Raw genomic sequence first — 23,396 nt, 5'->3', positions numbered from 1 at the left:
CCAATTGTCTACATCAAGAAATGGGGGTGTTGCTGAAAAAAAAATTATACAGAGGTCAATCTCCCTCCAATCATTCCCTTGGTGCTACCATGAAGTAGATTTTATTATTCCCATTGTACAGATGGAGATACTGAGGCTTTCAGCAGTTGGAGAACTTGCTTAGAGCCACATAGATAATATATGCCCAGACCATAGCCCAAGCCTCTCTACCTCCAAGCTATAAATGTATAGTTGCTTAGTCATACTCAGAGGAAGTAAAAGAAATTTATAGACTTTATTTGAAGAAATAGCTTTTGTTATTGTTTTTAGACTGAGGTCAGGAAAAAATGTAAAAGTTTTTTTAAAAGAAATAAAATGAAGTAAATATTGCTGACTAACTTTTAGAGGCTTTTATGGAAAATAATGTTCTGGAGGTACAGTGAAAAGGTGGTTTCATTCAAAATAAAAATGCACCCCCCCCCCAAAAAAAGCCAACCTCACAGAGAATTCTATCCTATGAAAAAAACACCTAAGAGATACTGCAGAGAAAAGACAATCCCTAGCATGTGGGCAATGGCCACTGTCATCTGAAAAGAGACACAGTACTGCACGGTAAGTGGAGTCAGCCAGACCTGAACACACAATCTGGCTCTTTCACTTTCTAATTTTGGGACTTCAGATCAAGTACTTAGCCTCTCTGAGCCTCAACTTCCTTACCTTTAACAATGAACACACTATTTTCTTCATTATAAAATTATTGTGCAGATGAATAGGATAATTCATTCATTCAGCAATGATTTGTTTAACATCCATGTGTGCCAGGCTCTAGTCTCTCACTTTTAAATAGTGAATGTAAGTAGCTTTCCTCTGTACCTAGCACACTAATAACTACTCAAAAGCTGTTATTATATCTCCTTATGAAAACAAAAGAAACATGGGCAAATATGATAAAATTGCATTATATTCCATGGCTCATTACTGTAGTGCCAGGGTTCTTGTTCCAGCATCTAGAAGGGTCCAGCAATCTGGAGAAGGGCTGTGTGTAACTTAAAGAGTCCAGAGACGAAGCATAATTTTGAAAGGCATTTGGGAGTCAGAGGAGCTTAGCTAAAGAAACTAAGATCTCCTTTTCTCAGGACCCTTTGCTTTTTATTAACACAATTTGTCCTAAGGTGAGGTGTAGATATACACTTCAAAGGGTAGGGTTAGGTACAGAACCCATTGTCAGATTGGAAGAATTTGCCTACAGCTGTTCAAGTGTTTGGCCAGTAGGAGGCAATAACATGTAGATTAAGATGCCCTGAGCTGTCTGGCAGCTAAGCAATCATCCCTTTTCAGGTTTGGGGAAATGCCCTCAGCCACTCCCAACAGGTGACAACACATGTGACTCAGCCCTTGTTGAGTCCCCAAGTTCCATCAACCTTTTGATGAAACTCTTGCAATTATGACATGCTGGAATTGGCTTCCGGCACTGTAGAGCCTTGGGTCAAGTACATTCCTAAAAGGCCAGGCATCATAGGGTAAAGTGTGGTTACTCATTGTGAATACCAAACAGTTGTGGATGCTGCCCACACCCCTGCCAGGATGAGGGAGTAGAGAGGGAAGAAGGGATCTGGTGGCTTCCTTACTACCAGAGCCAGGGCCATGGCCAGCACCCGCACTTCCCTTCTGCTCCATGGTTCTGCCAGGGCGATGGAAGAGCCGGCTGTAGGTTTGTGCTGGCTGCACTGGCATTCCAGCAGGGGCAGAAAGAAAGGGGAAGTTGATAGGGGTGTATGGGAGACCTGTCCTACCACAGCAAGTGTACCTCATCAGGCTGGTCCAGGTCCTTCAGGTGCAGATCTTGAGTGAGGTACTCCACAATGCGCACATTATTGCTCTGAGCTGTGAAGTGAAGGGCAGCCATTCCATCCTGAGGAAAGCCAGGTTAGAGGAGGTAATCACATAGTGATCTCAAGACCTCCCCTTCCTGCACTGTGAGGTGAGAGCTTATGTCCAGGAGTGACCCACATACCGACCCTATTCGTGGCTCTCTGGTCTGCTCCAGCTCTAACCAGCATGAGCATGATCTTGAGGCCTCCAGACCAGGCTGCAAGGTGAATTACTGTCAAGCCATGCTTTCCCAAGAAGAGAAGAAAAGAACGCATGTGAAGTCACCAAAAGCCAAGTTAACAGTCAACTGTTGAAAAGTAAGAAACAGGGAGAGACTTTCATATACAGCAAAGATGATATTTCGTTTCTATGGGGAAAACAAATAAATGGTGCAGGCACAAGTGGTTCTCTATCTGGAAGAAAATAAAATTAAGTCCTATATCTTATCACAAACACACAAAAGCACACAAACAGTAAATACCTTAGGAGAAAATCTAGACTGCAATGCACAATATCTTAATCCAGAAGTTATAAAAGACTGTTGATAAACAAAGTCCATAACAAAGGATTGATTCGCTAAATGTTTCTTAATAAAGATAAATGGTTACTTTCTCTAATATATAAGCACTCTTGCAAATCAACAAGAAAAAGACAATTAAACCAATTGAAAAGTGTACCAAAAAAGGTATCAGTGGAAAATGAAGCCATTATGTTTAAGCAATCTGTCAATCTCTATTAAAATTTTAAATACAACCAGCAATCCCACTCCTGGGAATCTATCCTATGAAAATAAGTTTTAAGAACTAATGTTATATCAACAAGGATATTAATTTTAACCCTTAAAATTGGGAGCAAGGCAAATGTCTATCAATATAGGAATGTTGAACAAATTAGGGAACACATCATGCAGCCATTAAAAATCGTGAATTAGAGCTACAACAATTGACTTGGAGTGCTTTCCATGAGGTAGCTATTAAAATATAAAAAATAAGATGCAGATAAAATATAACATAATCCCATTTTTATAAAACAAGCAATGACCAGAAAAACTCATATGTGTATATGTATATACCGTTGGTCCTTCATATCTGCAGGTTCCATATCTGTGTATTCAACAAACTATAAATTTAAAACATTTGGATAAAAAATATTACATTGTTGCTGATGTGTATTATGCAGTTAGGCCTACATAGTCTATTTAAATATTTATAATTCCAGTATAAAGAAAATGTTTACCAATTTCTGTACTCTTTTCCTCAAAGAACAACATGTACAATAACTAGTTGAGGTTCTTCAAGAAATGTGCCCTAAACACAGTTCCTCCCATTAATTTACAATTAATGCTTTATATTCAATAGCACTAAGTCCAGTTTCACATATGGTCAAAAAAAGAGGTCAGAAATATTTGGGATAGAGTATAAATCACATTTTGATAGGAGCTCAAAATTTCCCTAAAAGGTCACTCCTAATTTCCAATCCACCAACACTTAAAGATTTCAAACACTGACCATAAAATCCAAAAGCCAAGAATTCAAGCTGCAAACAACTTGAGTCTCAGAAGCCATAAATTCGGAGTGGAACCATTGTTCCTCAGAGGCAAAGAATCACCGCTCACAGATGTTAATCCCCCCCAGGAGAACCGTCATAAAACTAAGTCTTGTACTATCAAACTGACATGCCTGAGGCAGTTTATGAGCACATGTCATGGATTACTGTCACTGTCAGTACACGATGCTCTATACAGTATGAAATGCCCACCGCCACTAACAGCCTGTCCTCATCACCAGTCTGGTCATAGGTGAGGAGGTTAACAACGTCCCCTGGGAACATTTGCTCTTGAGTTTCCCAGAAAAAGAAGCTCTGAGAGCAGATGATGGCCATCATTCTCTGAACATCATGTGCCCTCCACCCGGGATCCTTTGCTCACATCTGGAAGAAGAGCTTCCTTTTACCTATTCTGCCTCTTCCCAAGACTCTGAAATGCTACCCACGTTGAACCTGGAGTCCTCAGCATGTGGGCTATGCATTTGATCCTTGTCATGCAGTGCCTCAAATGGTACACATCTGTGACAGTCCTGGTCCTTGCTCCCCCGGGAGGTTACAGGCCCCTCAAAGCAGAGACTATATCTCATGCCAGTCCTTCCAGACACAATCATCTGGGGATCCTGCTAAGTCACAGATTCTAATTCAAAAGGTGAAGGGTGGGCCTGAGAGTCTGCATTTCTAAGAAGCTCCCAGGTGATACCAGTGCTTCTGGTCCAGGACCACACTTTGAGTAACAAGAACTTGTATCTAGTTGAATCCCCAGAAGTTGGCATTGAGACTTACCCACAACAAGCACCGAGTAAATACTGATGGTGAAGAGCTTCAATTATTGACTCTTTGCAAATAGGTGTTAGAACTTACAAAACAGATTTGCCAAGTCAAAGTCAGGGATTCTCAACTGAATAAAGAAGCTGCCAGGTTTGACCAAACCTGGCATTGCTTGAATTATAAAAATCATCTTATTAGTTATATACTAATGCCACTGTAATTACATTAGTTATAGGAATATTTAACTTAGTGAACCTGTCAAGGCAGAGTATAATGACACATCATAAATTACTATACCTTTTACCTGACAGCACTTCAGTCTCATAAAGCAAATTACAAGAAGCTTCCAAATGGGAAAAGCCTCAAATAGAATAAGTTGGTAAAATATTTTGTGAATAATTGACTTATACTCTGACATAAACCAGTAGTATATTTAATATATTAGAAACACTGTGTTTAAAAGAAAAATGCTATTCCACCTAAGCAATGAATACATAGGTATTTATTGTACAATTCTATTTGCTTTTATAGCACACTAGAGGCCTGGTGCATGAAATTCATGTACTGGGTGGTGGTAGTGGGAGGAGTCCCTCAGCCCAGATTGCGAGAGGGCGCAGGCCAGGCCGAGGGACCCACTGGTGCATGATCAGGTCCAGGGAGGGATGTGAGAGGTTGGCCAGCCAGGGATCGGCCGGACCCTAGCAGCAAGCTAACCTACTGGTTGGAGCATCTGCCCCATGGTGGTCAGTGCACATTATAGCGAGCAGTTGAGTGGCCTTAGCACACCATTAGCATATTACACCTTGATTGGTTGAATAACCAACCAGATGACCAGACACTTAGCATATTAGGCTTTTATTGTATAGTATTAAAGATGTGGGTTTTCGGTCCTGGTTAAGATGGGGAACCAGGACCCTGTCTTTCTCACCAAATGTGACTAGAATCTCTGGACAGAATGCATGGAGAAGCTATTTGAGAAATCTGAAAAGTAAATGGTAACAGGTAGATTGGGGAAGAAAACCAGAACCCAAACTATAAACAATTAGGGTTTGCTGATTTTTTGTTTTTGTTTTTTTTTTTACTTTCATACCTTCCCACTTAGACTCATGGAAGTGCAAATCACAGAACTACACCCTGGGCGGGGACAGAAAAAGCTCCAAGAGAAGCCCTCTCTGGTCTAAGGAGTGGAAGGGGGACCCCATAGGACAGAAAAGGGAAAGGAAATCCTGTTTCTTTTCTCTCTTCTGGCCCTGGCCTAGGCAAGCCTCACTCCCAAAGCTGTAACCCTGTGGTAGGAGAGGTAGCAGCAGTGATTGGGCAAGCACCTAAAACTCTGACCATGGGAATCCTTCTCTCTGACCAGAGAAATTGTGGTCAGAGAGGGGGCAGGACTGGGAGGGGGAATTCATGTTACTTCTTTTCCTCTCTTAGTCCTGGAGGCAGACCCAACTGTGAGAATACATAGTGAAGCTGCGAGAGCACACCCTTAGCTCTCTAGTCAGAGGACCAGGAAAAAGGGGAGAGGGGCCCTGAAGCTGGAAAATAGGGGGAGATGGTCTTGGAGAAGTGAAGCTCAAGAAAGCAATCCCATAAAGTTATGTGTGTATTCCTGGCCTCACCCCTGACCTGTACATGGACCTGAACCTAAACAGCTTGACAAAAGCTTGGAGAACAGCTAGACCACTGCCCAAGTCTCAGACTGGCCCCTGAATGTTGTACAGGTGAAACAGATCCAGAAATTCATGCACAGGTAGGGTCCTTAGGCCTGGCCAGTGATCAGGGCCAATCTGTGGGGCGACTGGTGGGGTGATCAAGGGCCCCCGCTGGCCACCCCCACCAGCCTGGCAGCGCCCACTCACGGGCCCCGCCCCACCACCACCACCATTCGCCTCCCTTTACAGGGCGACCAGCTGGGCAATGGGGGGGGGGGGCGGGGGGGGCGGGGAAGGTCCCTGCTGACATCTGCCTTGGCCAGCCTGGCACCGCCCACTCACTGGCCCCACCCCCCACTGCCACCGGTCACCTCCCTCTGCAGGGTGACTGGCGGGGCAATTGGGAGGGTTGCCCCCACTGGCACCCGCCTTGGCCAGCCTAGGGCCTGCGGGCTGGGGGCAGCTCCTACATCAGTGATGGTGAACCTATGACACGTGTGTCAGAGGTGACACGCGAATTCATTTTTTTGGTTGATTTTTCTTTGTTAAATGGCATTTAAATATATAAAATAAATATCAAAAATATAAGTCTTTGTTTTAATATGGTTGCAAATATCAAAAAATTTCTATATGTGACACGACACCAGAGTTAAGTTAGGGTTTTTCAAAATGCTGACATGCAGAGCTCAAAAGGTTCGCCATCGCTGTTCTGCATTGAGCATCTGCCCCTTGGTGGTCAGTGCGCGTCATAGCAACTGGCCATTCCACCCTTTGGTCAATTTGCATATTAGGCTTTTATTATATAGGATAAGTATCCCTGCTGCTGTGGCTCAGTTGGTTGAGTGTCGCCCCATGCACCAAGAGGTCACTGGTTTGATACCCAAGTAGGGGGCATGCAGGAGGCAGCTGATGTTTCTATCTCTCTCTCCCTCTCCCTCTCTCTCTAAAGTCAATTTTTAAAACTATATAAAAATATATAAGTAAATTGCACTTTATCAAAATTTAAAACTTTTGGTCTGAAAAAACATGAAAAAGCTACAGAAAATGAGAAAATATTTACAAATCACCTGTCTGACTAAATATTTGTATCTATAATACATAAATAACTCTCAAAATCAACAATAAGAAAACAACCAATTTCTAAAAAGATATTCAAAAGATTTGAATAGATATATCACCAAAAAAGATATATGAAGGGTAAATAACACAAGAAAAGACACAACCTCCCATTAAAGAAATGCAAATTAAAACCACAATGAGAAGCCAATACAAACCTATTAGAATGGCTAAAATTAAGCAATGACAATACCAACTTCTGATGAAGATGTGAAACAATTGGAACTCTGCTATATGGCTGGTGGGAATGAAAATGGAACAGCCACTCTAGAAAACTGTCTGGAAGCTTCTTGTACATCACTTACTATATGACCCAGTAATCTCACTCCTAGGTATTTACACCTGAGAAATGAAAACTTATCCTATATAATAAAAGGCTAATATGCAAATCAACCAAACGGCAGAATAACTGGTCGCTATGATGCGCACTGACCACCAGGGGGCAGACGCTCAATGCTGAGCACTGCTCAGCCAGAAACCGGGCTCACGGCTGGCTAGTGCAGCGGCAGTGGCAGGAGCCTCTCCTGCCTCCGGCAGTGCTAAGGAGCAGCGAGCCAAGTGGTAAGGAGCAGCGAGCAGGCAGGTGGTAAGGAGCGAGGGCTCCCAGACATCCCCCAAGGGGTCCCGGACTGTTATAGGGCACAGGTCAGGCTGAGGAACAAACTTCATGCACTGGGCCTCTAGTGCTTATATAAATGCCTATACATGGATGTTTTTTTTGTTTTATTTATTTATTTATTTATTTATTTTTTAAATATATTTTATTGATTTTTTACAGAGAGGAAGGGAGAGAGATAGAGAGTTAGAAACATCGATGAGAGAGAAACATCGATCAGCTGCCTCCTGCACATCTCCCACTGGGGATGTGCCCGCAACCCAGGTACATGCCCTTGACCGGAGTCGAACCTGGGACCTTTCAGTCCGCAAGCCAACGCTCTATCCACTGAGCCAAACCGGTTTCGGCTACATGGATGTTTTTAGAAGGTTTATTTGTAACAATTAAAAAATGAACATCCGGTCAGTGTGGCTCAGTGGTAGAGCACTGACCTATGAACCAGGAGGTCATGGTTTGATTCCCGGTCAGGGCACATGCCCAGGTTGTGGGCTTGATCCCCAGTGTGGGACAGGAATGATTCTCTCTCATCATTGATATTTCTATCTCTCTCCCTCTCTAAAATTAATAAAATATTTTCTAACACAAACAACCTCCCCTTTCCCCCAGAAACACAGAATAACAGACTTCAGTGGGGTGGGAGGTTGTGGGGGAAGGGTCAGGAAGAGATTAACCAAAGAACATATATGCATAACCCATGGACACAGACAATAGCATGGGGAAAACCTGGGGTGGGGAAGGGTTGGGTGGAGGGGGACAAAAAGGGAGAAAATGGGAGACATCTGTAATACTGTCAACAATAAAATAAAATAATGTAAAATAAAATAAATAAATCAAGGAATGGTAAAAAACTGGAAACAACTCTAATTTCCTTCAACTGGTGAATGGATAAACAAATGGTGTTACAGCTATACAGTGGAATACTATTCAGCAATAAAAGGGCGGAATTATTGATACATACAACAGAGCCATTTTGCTGAGTGAAAGAAGCCAGTGTCAAAGGTTATATATACTATACAATATCATTTACATGGCATTCTCAAAAAGGCAAACTATAGAGATGGAGAAGAGATAAGTGGTTGCCAGGGTTGGGGGTGGTTGAGTGCAAAGAGCAGCATGATGCAAACGTTTAGTATTTTGATTGGGGTGGTGGCTACATGAATCTATGAACATGTGTTAAAATTCATAGCACTGTATGCCAAAAACACACACACACACACAAACTTAATTGTATAGTCTATTAATATAAGAATTAAAGAGATCAACTGAAGGACTTGTATACATGTATATAAGCCAAACCAATGGACATGGACAACAGGGGGATGGGAGCATGAGTGTGCAGGTTGGGGGGGGGGCGGGGTTGGGGGTTAATGGGGCGGATGAGGACACATTTGTAATACCTTATCTAATAAAAAAAAAAGAATTAAAGTAAAGGCCCTGGCCAGCGAGCTCAGTTGGTTCAGCATTGTCCCAGGTTGTGGGTTTAATACCCGGTCAGGGAACATACAAGAATGAATTATAATGAATGCATAAATAAGTGGAACAACAAATCCGTGTTTTTCTCTCTCTCCTCTCTCTCTCTCATTCTCTCTGTCTCTGTCTCTCTTCCCATCTCTAAAAAATCAATTAAAAAAGAATTAAAATAAAATAAAAAAGTTATTGTACCAGGATTTCAATGTCAAAAGAAGAATAGATTCTTCGCAGTCAGGTCTATGACCAAAGTATCTTTTGCAGGCTAACTAACACTAAAAAATAAACAACAATTTCCAGACCTAAAATACATGTTCCTTAAGTACCATTACCATAACACAACTTATTACACTCACAATGTTGGAGTGCTTCTGGTGTCCCTCTGTATCGTTCTTCATTCTGCTTCTGTTACTGATCAATCCACTTGCCCAACAATACCAGAGCAATAAAATAGAGAGGGATGTACCCTACTGGTGAAACAAGGAGAAATTCTCATCATTATCTGTCTAGACCATGTCTATGATTGCCAACAAAACCAACAAGATGATCAATTGGTTTGAACGGACCTAGTTCATTTACCTTCCAAAGACTTACTAAGAACATACTAAACCCAAGTTCTGTAAGACATGAAGGTAGAGCAACGCTGAGCCTTACCCTCCCAAGAGTCATTTCAGAGAGAAAATAGACTAGCTCTGTGGGAATCTTCTGAACAGTTTAACTTCAAAACCATGGTCCACTGGATTAACTAAAAACCAAGGCTATCATCTCTTTTTGCAACTGGAGATGATAAACATGATGTTGGATTTCTCCAGCCCAAATGGGCTCCTTGTACCACAGTAAAGTACTAGATAAAGTTGGGAAAAGTGGGTGGAAAGTCCTCACGATGGTTTTCATATCTGAGCAGACACATTGGCTGATTTGTGGGTAATGGTATGGTCTCTGGAATCAGTTAAGCAAGGTCCAAATCCTGCCTCCACCCCTTCTTAGATGTAATTTTGGGGGGCAAGCTATTTAATCTTTCTCAGACTCCACATCTGTAAATTGATTATTATAGTATTACTTTCCCTACAAGTTTGAGGAACTAAATATTCAAATCCTAAGACTGATACCTAGTACATCCTATATGTTTATTAAGCCTTCTTTTTTTTTTTTAATATGGAACGCTTCACGGATTTGCGTGTCATCTTTGCGCAGGGGCCATGCTAATCTTCTCTGTATCGTTCCAATTTTAGTATATGTGCTGCCGAAGCAAGCACAACCCTTATTTCTTTATCAGAGTTCACAGGGCAAAGCCAATATTTAATGTCCCTGAGGCCAGTTAGCTTCTATCGCCCATGTCCCAAATTATACTCTGAGCAACCATTTTATTTTTACAAATGCATGCTAATAGCCATAATGTGAATATGGGACAATAAATAAAAGCCTAAGTCCTAAAGGCAATGAATGGATAAGCAATTTAGTCGCCAAATACAGAGCACATAATACATATATTCTCAAAGACCTTTCCAAAATGAATACTGCCAATGGAAACATTTTGTGCATATGTGAAGAAAAGATAACTGAAGTGACCAGATTTCCCCACACATTCATTCTGCTCCAATTCATTCTACCAAAGGAAGATGAGCTTACCTTATCAGCAACATCCACCCTGGCCTTGCGATTAAGCAAGAAATCCACTGCAGATAAATGATTTGCCCCCACTGCAAAATGCAGGGCTGTGCGGTTCATCTGAGGAAACATAACTGTATTTTCAGTAATCCGATTTTTATTTAGCCTTTTTAAGATTCCTGTTTCTAGAATGACCATAATTTTCTATCAGGGGCTTGTACTTTTATTATTTATCTACTCGTTTCTGTCTTTGAAAGTAGTGAGAATTGTATCTAGCATACTCTTGCCTTCATCTATTATCAGAAATACCAGAGAATTCGGCAGTCCACTGGAGGATATGCCCCATGCTGAAATTCATTGCATAACTTATCATTGCTTGTAACAATAGAATGAATTTCAAATTAGAGTAGAAGTTGTATTTTCCCCATATGCAATCATTAAAAATGGTAAATGTTTCCTGGCTAGAATATATTGATAATGTATAACAAAAATTTTTCCTAGATTTTCAATATATACATATGTGTTCTTTCTTCTGTGATTTTTTGGACTATAAATTTCCTGAAGCAAACAAATTCTTCTGAAAGGGAGGGAATGGGGAAGAGAGGAGAAAGAAATAGGCACAGAGAAAGGAAGCTGTGGTCCTAGCTGGCTTGGCTCAGTGGATAGAGTGTTGGCCTATAGACCAAAGGATTATGGGTTCGATTCTGGTCAAGGGCACGAATCTCGGTTGCAGGCTCTGGGGGGCATTCCGGAGGCAACCAATCGATGTCTCTCATATTGGTGTTTTCCTCTGTCTCCCTCTCTCCTTCTCACTCTCTCTAAAAATCAACGGGAAAAATATCCTCGGGTGAGAATAAAAACAAAGAAAGCTATAAATATCTTTTGCTTCGAAGGAAAGCCACCATGGTGCGCCTGAGAGGTCCAGAGACAGCTCAATGCGTTTCAAACAACGGATGCTTTGCTTGCAAATAAAACTTGTCTCAGATTTCCCATGTTCTAGACACTGTTTTTGCTTCCAAAGAAGGTGCCTGGGCATTGATTTACTATCCTTTGTTTCATATAAAAAAATTTATTGCAAAATATGAGAACTGTTTAAATTAAACATCTGATTTCCTTGGTAGCTAAACTGGTGATAAACTAAGTTAGACAAAACATTACTTATCTTGACATTACCCGAAATCTAGAGCTATGTTGAAGTATGTCAAATTTGGGCTTATACAGCCCCTTAACTTTATTTGTGAATAAAAATGCAAGTCAAAACAACATCCAAGATAATTCAATAAAACCACCTACAGTTTTTCATCTCTATCATCTCAGATTTTTAAGGAACATTACAAGTAACCATGTCAACAATTTACCATAAACAGGCCTAATAGAGATGTCATTATAAGGAATAATACAATTCACCAGGAGTATTTCTCCAAATACTTTAATATAAAAATATGGTTTAAAATATCAGGAAGTTATATGTAGAAAAACTGAAATGGTTATAAAATTATATTGAAGAATCTATTTCCTGCTACTTGGAAAAATGATTACAGTAAAAAATTCTTACTGCTTTACATATTCAATTAACCTAAACAACAGTTTCAAAGATCCTTGCTTTTTTTTCCTCTCCTTTTTTCCTTAATTCCTTTCCTTTTTCTTTTTTTTTTGTTACTAAAATTGTTATGCTGCAAACTTTTGCTCTTCTAAGAGGTATATAGACAATGAATATATATACACCCATAACACATCAGACACCCACACATGTACATAATATATACATAAACACATATCCCCTCACATACACACATGAATAACTGCTAAACATCCTTCCCCTGCATATGATGCAAGACTTCAGTTTCTATGACCTCACTGCCTGGAGCAGATCCAGGTTTTGTGGAACCTGAAGTTTACACTCTTTAGGGAGCCCCATTTGACGCCAGAATCAGAAAACTTAACCGATGGTAGTTAAAATTTCTCACTTCTTTATATTTTACAAAATCATATTGCCATGGGAACATTTGCTAGAACCCTCTGAATGCCTTGGAACTTCTGTTTCATTTAACATTAAATTTACCTCCGACATCCCTAACCTGCACCACTCCACAAATTGTCCTAAGCAATTGACACAGTCCCCAACCAGTTCACTTTAACAAACCCTACTTTGAGGGGCTCTCAGGGAATCCCCACAAAACCAAGCAGTAGGAAATTTCTATTCTGGCAGTGGGCTTCTCCCCCAAACCCAACCACTCGAAGAACAACTAAGAGCCAGGTTTCAGAAAGGGCTCCATTGCCCAACATGTACTATATTTCAAAAGCAGTAGAATGAAAACCCATGCTGCCTTTAGATTTTAAATGTGGAAGAACCGAACACACAGGACATAACTGGGGAGAAAACAACCCAGAGATGTAGCAAAAAAAGTTCTGCCTTCCCAGAATGTGTGAGGCCAAAGTCATCCACAAGCTATCATCGAGGACCAAGCCCAGGCCCATAACCTCGACAGTTGGCTTTACTGCCCACCCACAGACTTTGCACAGATGTGCATGAAGACCACATGCACTTCCCCTCTTTAAGATAAATTGGAACTCCCAGAGCCTATTCCAGAGCTGATTTCACCTTTAGCATAAACACTCTGGAATTACCAACAACAGAGATCTCCCTTATTTCATCCAGCACAATCATTTTTATTTTTATTATATTTCAGTTGACCTGTGTAAACCCAAGCCACCCTGAGAGTAGTCACTGTCACGTTAGTGAATTCCACTCACGTCGTTCACAGCATTAATGTTAACCTTTTTTTCAAACAGCTTCTCCAAAAGATCCAAATTATCGCTTTTAGCAGCACTCTGGAGGCTTCTCTCATTTGGCAATACTGAAAGCAAGCAAGCAAGCATGACTGGGGGGATTTAAAGAGGATGAAGAAAAAGCAAACCTCATTTGGTAAACCTTTTAACTCTAAAAACTTGGAACAACAGCCTTGAGCCTTTCTCATTCTGCCACTCTGAACAAAGGAACTTTGCTTCAGTGTTTTACAAAGCTGCAGTGCTAACATGCTGCTTTCTCCTCACTCTACAAGTGTTTTCACACGCTTAAAAATATCCTGGTCCCAACAAATAACGATTCCCGAGGACCACCCTGAAGTCAGCAATGTAGTATCTGGCTCTAGGAGGCTGGACGGTGGCCAAGGACTTCCCAAGGGACGTTGTTTGTAAAATGTTTATACAAGATTAGACAGGGGGAAGCCCAAATGCTCCGTACAGAGATAAAATTGTTGTCTGCAGAACCCCGTGCAGATGCCAGGCTGCCAAAACAAAACTTTAAAATGTAGCACATTCCAAAACCCTAATTCAAAAGAATATATGCAACCCTATGTTCACTGCAGCGTTATTTACAATAGCCAAGATATGTAAGTGGCCCAAGTGTCCATCAGTAGATGACTGGATAAAAAAAAGCTGTGGTACATTTACACAATGGAATATTACTGGGCCATTAAAAAAAAGAAAGAAATTTTGCCTTTTGTGACAGCATGGATGGACCTGGAGAGTGTTATGCTAAGTGAAATAAGCCAGTCAGAGAAAGACAAATACCATATGATTTCACTTATATGTGGAATCTTATATGTGGAATCTAATTAACAAAATAAATTCACAAAGTGGAGACAGACTCCTGAATACAGAGGACAGACTGACAGCCATCAGAGGGGAGGGGAATGGGGACTGGGTGAGAAGGGTGAAGAGATTAAGCAAAGAAAAACTCATGGACACAGGCAATAGCATGGTGATTGCCAAAGGAAAAGGGGAAGTGGGGGAGGTAGAAAGTAAAGGGGCGATAAATGGTGATGGAAGGAGACTTGACTTGGGATTATAAACACACAATACAATATACAGATACATTGTAAAATTGTATACCTGAAACCTGTATAATTTTATTAACCAACTAGAGTCCGTGCACTGGTGGGGTCCCTCGGCCTGGCCTGCGCCCTCTCACAATCTGGAACTCCTCAGGGGATGTCAGACTGCCAGTTTCGGCCCAATCCCCACAGGCCAGGCCGAGGGACCCCACCAGTGCATGAATTTGGGCACCAGGCCTCTAGTATGCATATAAGATCTTTAGTTAATCTCTTCCCGCCCTCCCCCTCCCCCTTTGAGATTCATCAGTCTGTTCCATGTTTCCAAGCCTGTGCATTGAGCATCTGCCCCCTGGTGGTCAGTGCACATCATAGCTACCGGTCAAAGAGTCAAACCGTCTGCCGTTGCTTAGGCTTTTATATATATAGATTGGTATGTAGGGGAGGAGAGGGCTCACGGGGGACAATCCCAACACTGGAGGATAAAGTCTGAATTGGAAAAATGTGAAGTAAACCATCTCCAAAAAGAAAGGACCCTAAGAGAGGTTTTGTAGATGTATTGCTGAGTAGCTTCCCTAGCATCTACTAAAGACTCTTTATAATGCCACCAAGTCCAATCAAAGACCAGGGAATGTCTTCATTCTTTCCATCACCTGATCCCTCTCTCCTTCTGCCCCTCCTCTTGTTACCACCCTGTAAGCCAACATCCGTGAAGCACCTAGTCTCAGTTCCCTGCTCCCTGCCCTAATCATCTTACCCTTGACCTGCTCATCCTCAAAAACTACTCTACTTCTCACATCTCACTTGGGCTCTGAATCCCACCCCTTCTCATCCATCACTTCACATATCAGTTTCCCAGACATTCTCTCCTTTCTTGTCTGAATCATTTAATCATTCACCTCAAAATACACAGATGCTATAATCCCTCCAGTGCAACCCCCCCAAACTGTCTCTTAACCTCACGTTCCTTTCAACGCGCCTCAGTTTATAATACAAATGGATTCCCAAGCACAGCTGATCCGTTCCCTGCTTTAAAAACTTAGTACGGAAAACCAACTTACTTAGTCACACAATAAATCAGCGCATGAGTCAGGCTCTGAGGTAACAGCACGTAAAACCCTTATTTGTAAAAGGGCTTAATCATTTCTACAAAAATTCTCTTCCTTATGTGGGAAGAACAGTTCCTTCCACTCACAGTAAGGCCCAACCTGGGAAACGTGAACCGAACGGGGCTGGGGTGGATGCCGAGGTTGAGCCCACGTGCAGGGAGCGCAGGGCTGAGGCTGGGGTCCGCGGCGGGGTGCGAGGGAGGGCTCCCCGCACCGCACCGCATGCCCCCCAGCCCCGCCACATTGTGCAGACCTGGCCCGGGGCTCACGGAGCTCGCGTCCCGCCGCCGCCTCCTCTGGACGCTCCTCCCGCTTCGGGCTCGGGACGCGGCCCTCACGGCTTCCCGAACCACCTTCACGGTGGCGGCCGCGGCGAGCAGCAGCCCCTCCCGGCCCCGCGACGCGGGGTGCGCCCCCCGGGCTGCCTGTCCGCCGGCCTCAGGGCGCGGGGGGAAGGGCAGGCCGGTCCGCCCGAGTCCGGATCCGAGGCCGGGTTCTGTGGGCAGCCCGCCGGCTGCACAGGTGTGAGGTCCGCCCGAGTCCGAGTCTGGGTCTGAGTCCGGGCTCTGTGAGCGGCCGCCGGCTCCACAGGTGTGAGGTCCGCCCGAGTCCGAGTCTGGGTCTGAGTCCGGGTTCTGTGAGCGGCCGCCGGCTCCACAGGTGTGAGGTCCGCCCGAGTCCGAGTCCGAGTCGGGATCCGGGTCCGGGTTCTGTGGGCGCCGGCCGGCTGCACAGGTGTGAGGTCCGCCCGAGTCCGAGTCCGAGTCCGGGTCCGGGTTCTGTGAGCGGCCGCCGGCTGCACAGGTGTGAGGTCCGCCCGAGTCCGAGTCCGAGTCCGGGTCCGGGTTCTGTGGGCGCCGGCCGGCTGCACAGGTGTGAGGTCCGCCCGAGTCCGAGTCCGAGTCCGGGTCCGGGTCCGGGTCCGGGTTCTGTGGGCGCCGGCCGGCTCCACAGGTGTGAGGTCCGCCCGAGTCCGAGTCCGAGTCCGGGTCCGGGTTCTGTGGGCGCCGGCCGGCTGTACAGGTGTGAGGTCCGCCCGAGTCCGAGTCCGAGTCCGGGTCCGGGATCTGTGAGCGGCCGCCGGCTGCACAGGTGTGTGGTCCGCCCGAGTCCGAGTCCGAGTCCGGGTCCGGGTCCGGGTCCGGGTCCGGGTTCTGTGGGCGCCGGCCGGCTGCACAGGTGTGAGGTCCGCCCGAGTCCGAGTCCGAGTCCGGGTCCGGGATCTGTGAGCGGCCGCCGGCTGCACAGGTGTGAGGTCCGCCCGAGTCCGAGTCCGAGTCCGGGTCCGGGTCCGGGTCCGGGTCCGGGTTCTGTGGGCGCCGGCCGGCTCCACAGGTGTGAGGTCCGCCCGAGTCCGAGTCCGAGTCCGAGTCCGGGTCCGGGTTCTGTGGGCGCCGGCCGGCTGTACAGGTGTGAGGTCCGCCCGAGTCCGAGTCCGAGTCCGGGTCCGGGATCTGTGAGCGGCCGCCGGCTGCACAGGTGTGAGGTCGCGCAGGTGTGGCGCGCACGTGACATGGTTCGGTTTTCCCTGAAGAAAACATTCGGAGGAAACCCGCTCGTTCTCCAGCAATTCTTCGCACGATTTGGATCGGAACTTCAGCACTAACCCATTTCTGCATGGGCTTCCAGGACTTTCTTCGGAATAGAGGGACACTCTCAAGTTCTTCTCGTTCGGTGTAAGCCTTGGTGTCCCATTTCAATGCGGCTGTACCTTACTGGGCTCCTCGTCTTGGGTATTGTCACTTCCTTGGTAGTTTGTACAATAACGAATTGGTGAGACACAGTCATCTACTTTGGCCACCATGTGCCTAGCTAAAGTTCTAATAATATGCAAGGAAAGTGGAATACTGAAGGACAACCAGGACCTCTGCCGGAATCCCATGGCGTGTCTAATGGATTACAACCAAACCAACCCACTCACACCTGTGGGACGGCTCCAGCAGGCACACTGGAAGTGTCGCATATTCTAGGAGTGAAAAAAAAATTAAGCCCTCATAACAAAACTAGATTTGACCCCAGAACTACCCCACCTGTTTGGTATGTGTGGACACAGATGCTCGGGTGCAGGACCTAAGAGAAGGGAGAGCCCTGGCCGGTTTGGCTCAGTGGATAGAACATCAGTCTGCTCTCCCTTTTGATTCTAGTCAAAGGCATGTACCTTGGTTGCAGGCTCCTCCTAGCCGGGCCCTGGTTAGGGCTCCTGCAGAAGGCAACCAATCCATGTGTTTTCTCTCACATCGATGTTTCTCTCACATCAATGTTTCTCTATGTCTTTCCCTCTCTCTTCCATTCTAAAAGTCAATGGAAAAAATATCCTTGGGTGAGGATTAACAAAAACAAACAAACAATAAATAAAGGTGATTAAATGTTTAAAAAGAGAGAGAGAGAGAGAAGGGAGAGAAACTGATGAAAATTGAAAAATGAGTTGGAAAGCCAGAGATTAGGTAACTGCTAAGGGGTTGATAAAAGGTATAGAAAGTAGTGGATGTTTTCAAGAGGCCCCACAAAGGTAGGCAGAATTCAATAGTAGACATGAGTTTGGCAGAGGTTTTGTGTGTGTGTGTGTGTGTGTGTGTGTGTGTGTATCCAGGTATATATATATGTTTGAAATCATAGTAAATTTAAGAGACTGCAGTTAGAGAGGTTTATCACCATTTGCTTCTGGATTACCTTCTGTCGCCCTGAACCTTCTGTAGACAGCAACAATGAGATACTAAGATTGTCACAAATTAACTCACATTTGTAAGGGGGACAATTTCAATATTATAGTTTGCTTAGTAAATGGAATGTTTCCAATTCTCACCATATCATTTGAGTTTTTGTCGAACTGCTAACCCAATTGTGTATTACAAAGCAAAAGTGATTATTTAATTATACAAGAGAACATTTTGTGCCCCAGATTTATTATAAAGCTATAGTAACACTATAGCTTTATAATAAATAATGTTACTATAGCTTTATAATAAATCTTGGTATGTAATAGGACCTGTGCTTCTACCTTCTTATTCTTGAGCTTTTGCTTTCCCATATAACATTTAGGATCTACTTAACTCCCAAGAAAAAACATGAGGGATTTTGTTTTTATTTTCACTGAATTTATAGAAAAATTTGGGGACAAGTTTTACCATCCTTCCTATCATGAAGTTACTTTTTCATTTCCTCAGATGTACTATTGATCTTTCAGTAATATTTTGTAGTTCCCAAGTTCTTGCATATTTTTTGATAGATACCTGCCATTTAGGTATCTTGTAGATCGTAGTCCTGTAAGAGATTATTTTTATTATAACTTCTAATTGGTTATTATGGTCTAGGAATGCTATTCATTTTACATATTGATCTTGTAGTCATAACCTTGTTGAACTCTTATTAACTAGATTTTTTAAAAAATATATAGACAAACACACTGACAATAAAGTTTTATTTTTGTTTCCAGTTTTCATTCATATGATTTATTAAATTGGCTAGGACCTCCAAAAAAATAATGAGGGCACCCTGTGTTATTTCTAAGAAATGCTTCTAAAATGTCACCAATGTGATAATTTATCTAGTTTTCAATAGGAATTTTTTTATGGTACAGGTAGAATTACTAACAGACCCTGATTCAGTTTGGGGTAGCAATGGACCCAGCTAAAAACTCCATTTCCCAGTTCCCTATCTGGGGAATCCTTATTAGTTGCCCTACAATATGACAGTTTGAGATATGTGAAAATTATGTGGGGTTTCCGGGAAAGCTCCTTAAAGAGGGACAAATTTGTTGCCCTTTTGTAATTTTCACTTTCTTGTCCTCCTACCTGGAACTCACATGTAGGGTTGGATGTGGAAAAGCCCATCTTGTGACCTGTAATTGACTGCGTGAGGCCAAGAAAATCGGAGGCTTCAAGTGAAAATTAAAACGGATTTTTTTTTAAAAAGCTCTCATTTGGGCCTTTGTAACTCACAGCTGAAGTGAAATTCTGAACTCATACAGAAAGCAGGGTGCTGCAAGTAACAAAACCTAATGTAAAGAATTGGCTTAGTGTTTGAGGGAGGACTTTGGGCAGTGGGGACACAAATATCACTGGCTGAAAAGCTGGTGACTTATTTGATGGTGACAAAGTATTAGGTCAAATTGTCAACTGCTGTCCTTTGGAAGGCAGACCAAATGCTGATTGAGGCTGTAGTATTAGGGGAAGTATTAGAAGAAAAACTCAAAATGTTGTTATAGGATGGCACTTGCTTGCTGTGTTCAGCAAAGTCCTAGGAGAGAGAAATGTACTTTTTTCTCTATTGAAGTTAGTAGCCTGCAGAGATGGAGGAAAAGGCAGATGAGCAAAACAGTTTCTACCATTTTTTTTTTATTGTGATATAGGTCACATATGAACAAGAGTGCATAAAATATATTTGTACAGCTTAAAGAATATTTTTTAATGAACATCCATACAATCACCTCACAAGACAAGGAACAGAACACTGCCAGCATCCCAGAAGCTCCAGGTGCCACTGCCCAATCACATTCGCCTACCTTCACTTAGAGGAAATCATTATTCTAACCATTGGGAAAACAACACTCTTGCTTTTTAAAATACTTTGATTTCATATGGATACATCTTTAAAACAATATAGTCTAGCTTTAACTGTTTTGAATTTTATATAAATAGAATCATGCTGATGGCATCCTTCTATTACTTGCTTCTTTTGCTCCACATTATCTTTGTGATATCCATCCACATTCTGATTTTTCACCACTGTGTAGAATTCTATTGTTGGAATATACAATGACAGAATGTAACCATCCCACCACTGCTGAATATTTGGTTTATTTCCAATTCTTGGCTATTACTAGTATAGTACTACTATGAGCATTCTTACTAGTATACATGCTTCCTAGGGAATATGTTCAATAGTATTCCCAGAGTTTTCCTAGAGCAATGTATTAACTAGGGTTCTGGCAGGAAAAAAAAAATTGTAATTTGAGCCGAAACCGGTTTGGCTCAGTGGATAGAGCGTCGGCCTGCGGACTGAAGGGTCCCAGGTTCGATTCCGGTCAGGGGCATGTACCTGGGTTGCGGGCATGTCCCCAGTGGGAGATGTGCAGGAGGCAGCTGATCGATGTATCTCTCTCATCGATGTTTCTAGCTCTCTATCTCTCTCCCTTCCTCTCTGTAAAAAATCAATAAAATATATTTAAAAAAAAAAAAAAAATTGTAATTTGAGATGAGTTTAAGAAAGGGACCATTTCCCCAGGGTATGGGGAAACCATAAAGGGTAGTGCAGCACCCCAGGGCTATTAAGAGCAAGGCTCTGTTGCCACTCCTAGGCTGAAGAGGTGAGGAAAGAAACGGATTATTAGCACCTGGAGAGCGAGCAGAGAATGCAATATGAAGATGGACACCTACAATAGGTTGTGACCTTAGGTCAAGGGACTTAACAAAAAGGTACATGAAGGACTAAATACGCAACTTCACCTTTCTTCTTCCCTCAAATCTTCTGCAGTGGCTTGCCCGTTGCCATGACACCCTGATGGACATAACGCAGGGTACTGAAGGGCAAAGTGTGATCTGGAGGAAAAATAGAAAATAACCAGGAGCCCAGCCAGTGTGGCTCAGTGGTTGAATGTTGACCCATGAACCAAGTGGTCACCGATTCGATTACTGGTCAGGGCACATGCCCAGGTTGCAGGCTCAATCCCCAGTAGGGAGCATGCAGGAGGCAGCTGATCAATGATTTCCTCATCATTGATGTTTCTATCTCCCTCTCCTTCCTTTCTCTCTAAAAATCAATGAAAATATATTTTAAAAAAAGAAAGATAAAATAACCAGGAAAGGTGTATATTTAGGAGTGCAGTTGCTGGGTTGTTGAGAAAGGCAAACTGTTTTCCAAAGTGATTGTTTTCAAAGTAAGAGTTCATGTTGCTCCAAATCATGAACAGAACAATGAACCCTTTTTTCATTTTTGTGCATCTGGTAGGGTTGTAATGACACCTCTTTGTGTTTTTACTTTTCATTTCCCTATTACTAAAATGACTGAGAATATGTGCATGTTTCTTGGCTATTTATATTTCTTTTTATGTCAAGTGCCATTTAAAGTCTTTTATCCAAATTTCTATTGGCTGTCTTTTTTCTTTTCCTGATTCATTGAAGTCATTTATATATTCTGGATTATATACTCTGGATACTAGTTTTTTTCTCAGTTATTGTGCTACAAATATGTTCTCCCAAGTCCTTCCTTATATCCTGACCCTATTAAGTAGATAAGATTATAAATGCTTATACTTTGTAGCTTTGCTGTATTTTCTAGAAATGCCCCAAAGGAAAATTATAATAGAAAAGAAAATGAGTTGGAGGAATTAGATTAAACAGAAAAGGATGTGAAGAGAATTTTTAGCAAAGAAAATAAAAGTAAAGCACTAAGATGGAAAAAGAGTGGAAAGGAAGGAAACCATTTCTATTGGCTAAAAGATCGACTACATATTTTAAATTTTATTTTGAATTATTATTAAATATGACTAAATAACATTCAAATAAATCATCTAAATGAAAATAATTTAGTATTTAATGTTGAAAACACAATAAATATAAAATTGAGGGAAGGTAGTAAACAAATATGGTGCTATCTACAATTGAAAAACACACAAGAGATATAAGAGAACAAAAGATTTGTTTCTTTAAAACAGCCACAAAATGACCATCATCTTCATGTTTCAATTAAATACTTCTTAATGATAAAAACTCTTACTGAGCACTAAATTATCTGGAGAAACTACTTAAGTTAACTACTTACTGTTAAGCTGTCTTCTTTCAGAAATATTAATAAAAACATGACATAAATATAACTAAGATAAATGAGCTATTATAATACACATTCATCTTTTATACATTTTTCTCTAGAAGGTTATATAAAAATAAAGTGAATGTACAATTTATTCTTTATAGATTTGTGTAGAGTACAGACATAATTGTCATTTAAAGTTCTAGATAAGAAAATAATTACTTTATATCTTAGACAAAAAATTTTTAAAGTGGATCAAGTGCTTATTTATAAGAAGGAATTTTAAATTAAAAAATCAAATGAATAGTCATATTTAAGCAAAATTTTTTAACACAGAAAATGATACTGTGATATTATCCTAAAAGGAACAGAACCACTTATTCTAGTCCTGCTAATATTCTTCATAGTATGCATGATAAATATTAATTATGAATGCTCATGAGGTATCTGAAGGTACGAGGAGCTAAAATACGAATATACAAAATTGTAGAAGACACTACGGTTACATATAGCAGACCAGTGCCAACAAATGGTTAAGTGCTGAAAAGTTCTTATGCTAAAAAGGGTTTCTGTGCACCTCTGAGAGCCCTTACAAATATGATTTTATATTCACTATAAAACTTAATAAACACAGAAATCAATTTTTGATCCCATTCCTTAATTTCTCATTGTAAAAATATCTCTAACAGGAAGTGCAATTCTTATGATATCAAAAAGGTATACAGAAGTAAATTAGTATATATTCCAAATTCATGTACAGGAAATATTGGGGAGAGATTGCTGCATTGGCCATTCACTAAATGAATCTGTAAACTTAAAATGAGGAATAGCTCAATGATTATAAAAACAAGTTTCAATTTAAATGTTCAATGTTCACTTAAAAAAGATATCCAGGGTGTTTCTGGGATTGTTTGGTTTTATTTTCTTTGCTGTTGAGGATTTTGTCATCGATCCTGACCTGGAATTAAAAAACAACAACAAATTAAAATGCAGAAAGAGATTTAAAAAAAATAATTTTGCAAATAATTGATTTTTTTAAAATTGTACTTAATATAAAAGAAAATGTTAACATCTAAAAATTCAA

General features: G+C 41.8%; 2 protein-coding genes and 1 non-coding gene across 8 annotated transcripts in view; all 3 read right to left on the bottom strand.

Moving 5' to 3' along the window:
* Positions 1 to 14,009, bottom strand: part of ANKDD1B (ankyrin repeat and death domain containing 1B) — a 37,756-nt gene extending 23,747 nt beyond the window's left edge. The window contains 4 exon segments of the mRNA XM_036309463.1: positions 1,787 to 1,891; positions 1,998 to 2,096; positions 10,645 to 10,743; positions 13,378 to 14,009. Coding sequence (XP_036165356.1) covers positions 1,787 to 1,891; positions 1,998 to 2,096; positions 10,645 to 10,743; positions 13,378 to 13,503 — 429 coding nt within the window. The 5' untranslated portion in view covers positions 13,504 to 14,009.
* Positions 10,165 to 10,271, bottom strand: LOC118657116. The gene has a single exon (XR_004967855.1). It is a non-coding gene; the product is annotated as a U6 spliceosomal RNA (small nuclear RNA).
* A 7,246-nt stretch (positions 14,010 to 21,255) lies between the features above and the next one.
* Positions 21,256 to 23,396, bottom strand: part of POLK (DNA polymerase kappa) — a 63,361-nt gene continuing 61,220 nt past the window's right edge. For 5 of the 6 annotated variants that reach the window (XM_036309467.1, XM_036309469.1, XM_036309471.1 and 2 more), the window contains one exon: positions 23,186 to 23,270. In XM_036309467.1, the coding sequence (XP_036165360.1) occupies positions 23,186 to 23,270 (85 nt within the window). Of the gene's footprint in view, positions 23,271 to 23,396 lie in introns of all 6 variants that reach the window. The other variant, XM_036309466.1, reaches the window with a different exon arrangement.

This window comes from Myotis myotis, unplaced genomic scaffold, assembly GCF_014108235.1.
Source record: "Myotis myotis isolate mMyoMyo1 unplaced genomic scaffold, mMyoMyo1.p scaffold_m19_p_5, whole genome shotgun sequence".
Taxonomy (NCBI): Eukaryota; Metazoa; Chordata; class Mammalia; order Chiroptera; family Vespertilionidae; genus Myotis; species Myotis myotis.
The sequence above is the reverse complement of the archived record's forward strand: the minus strand, read 5'-3'. Positions and strand labels throughout refer to the sequence as shown.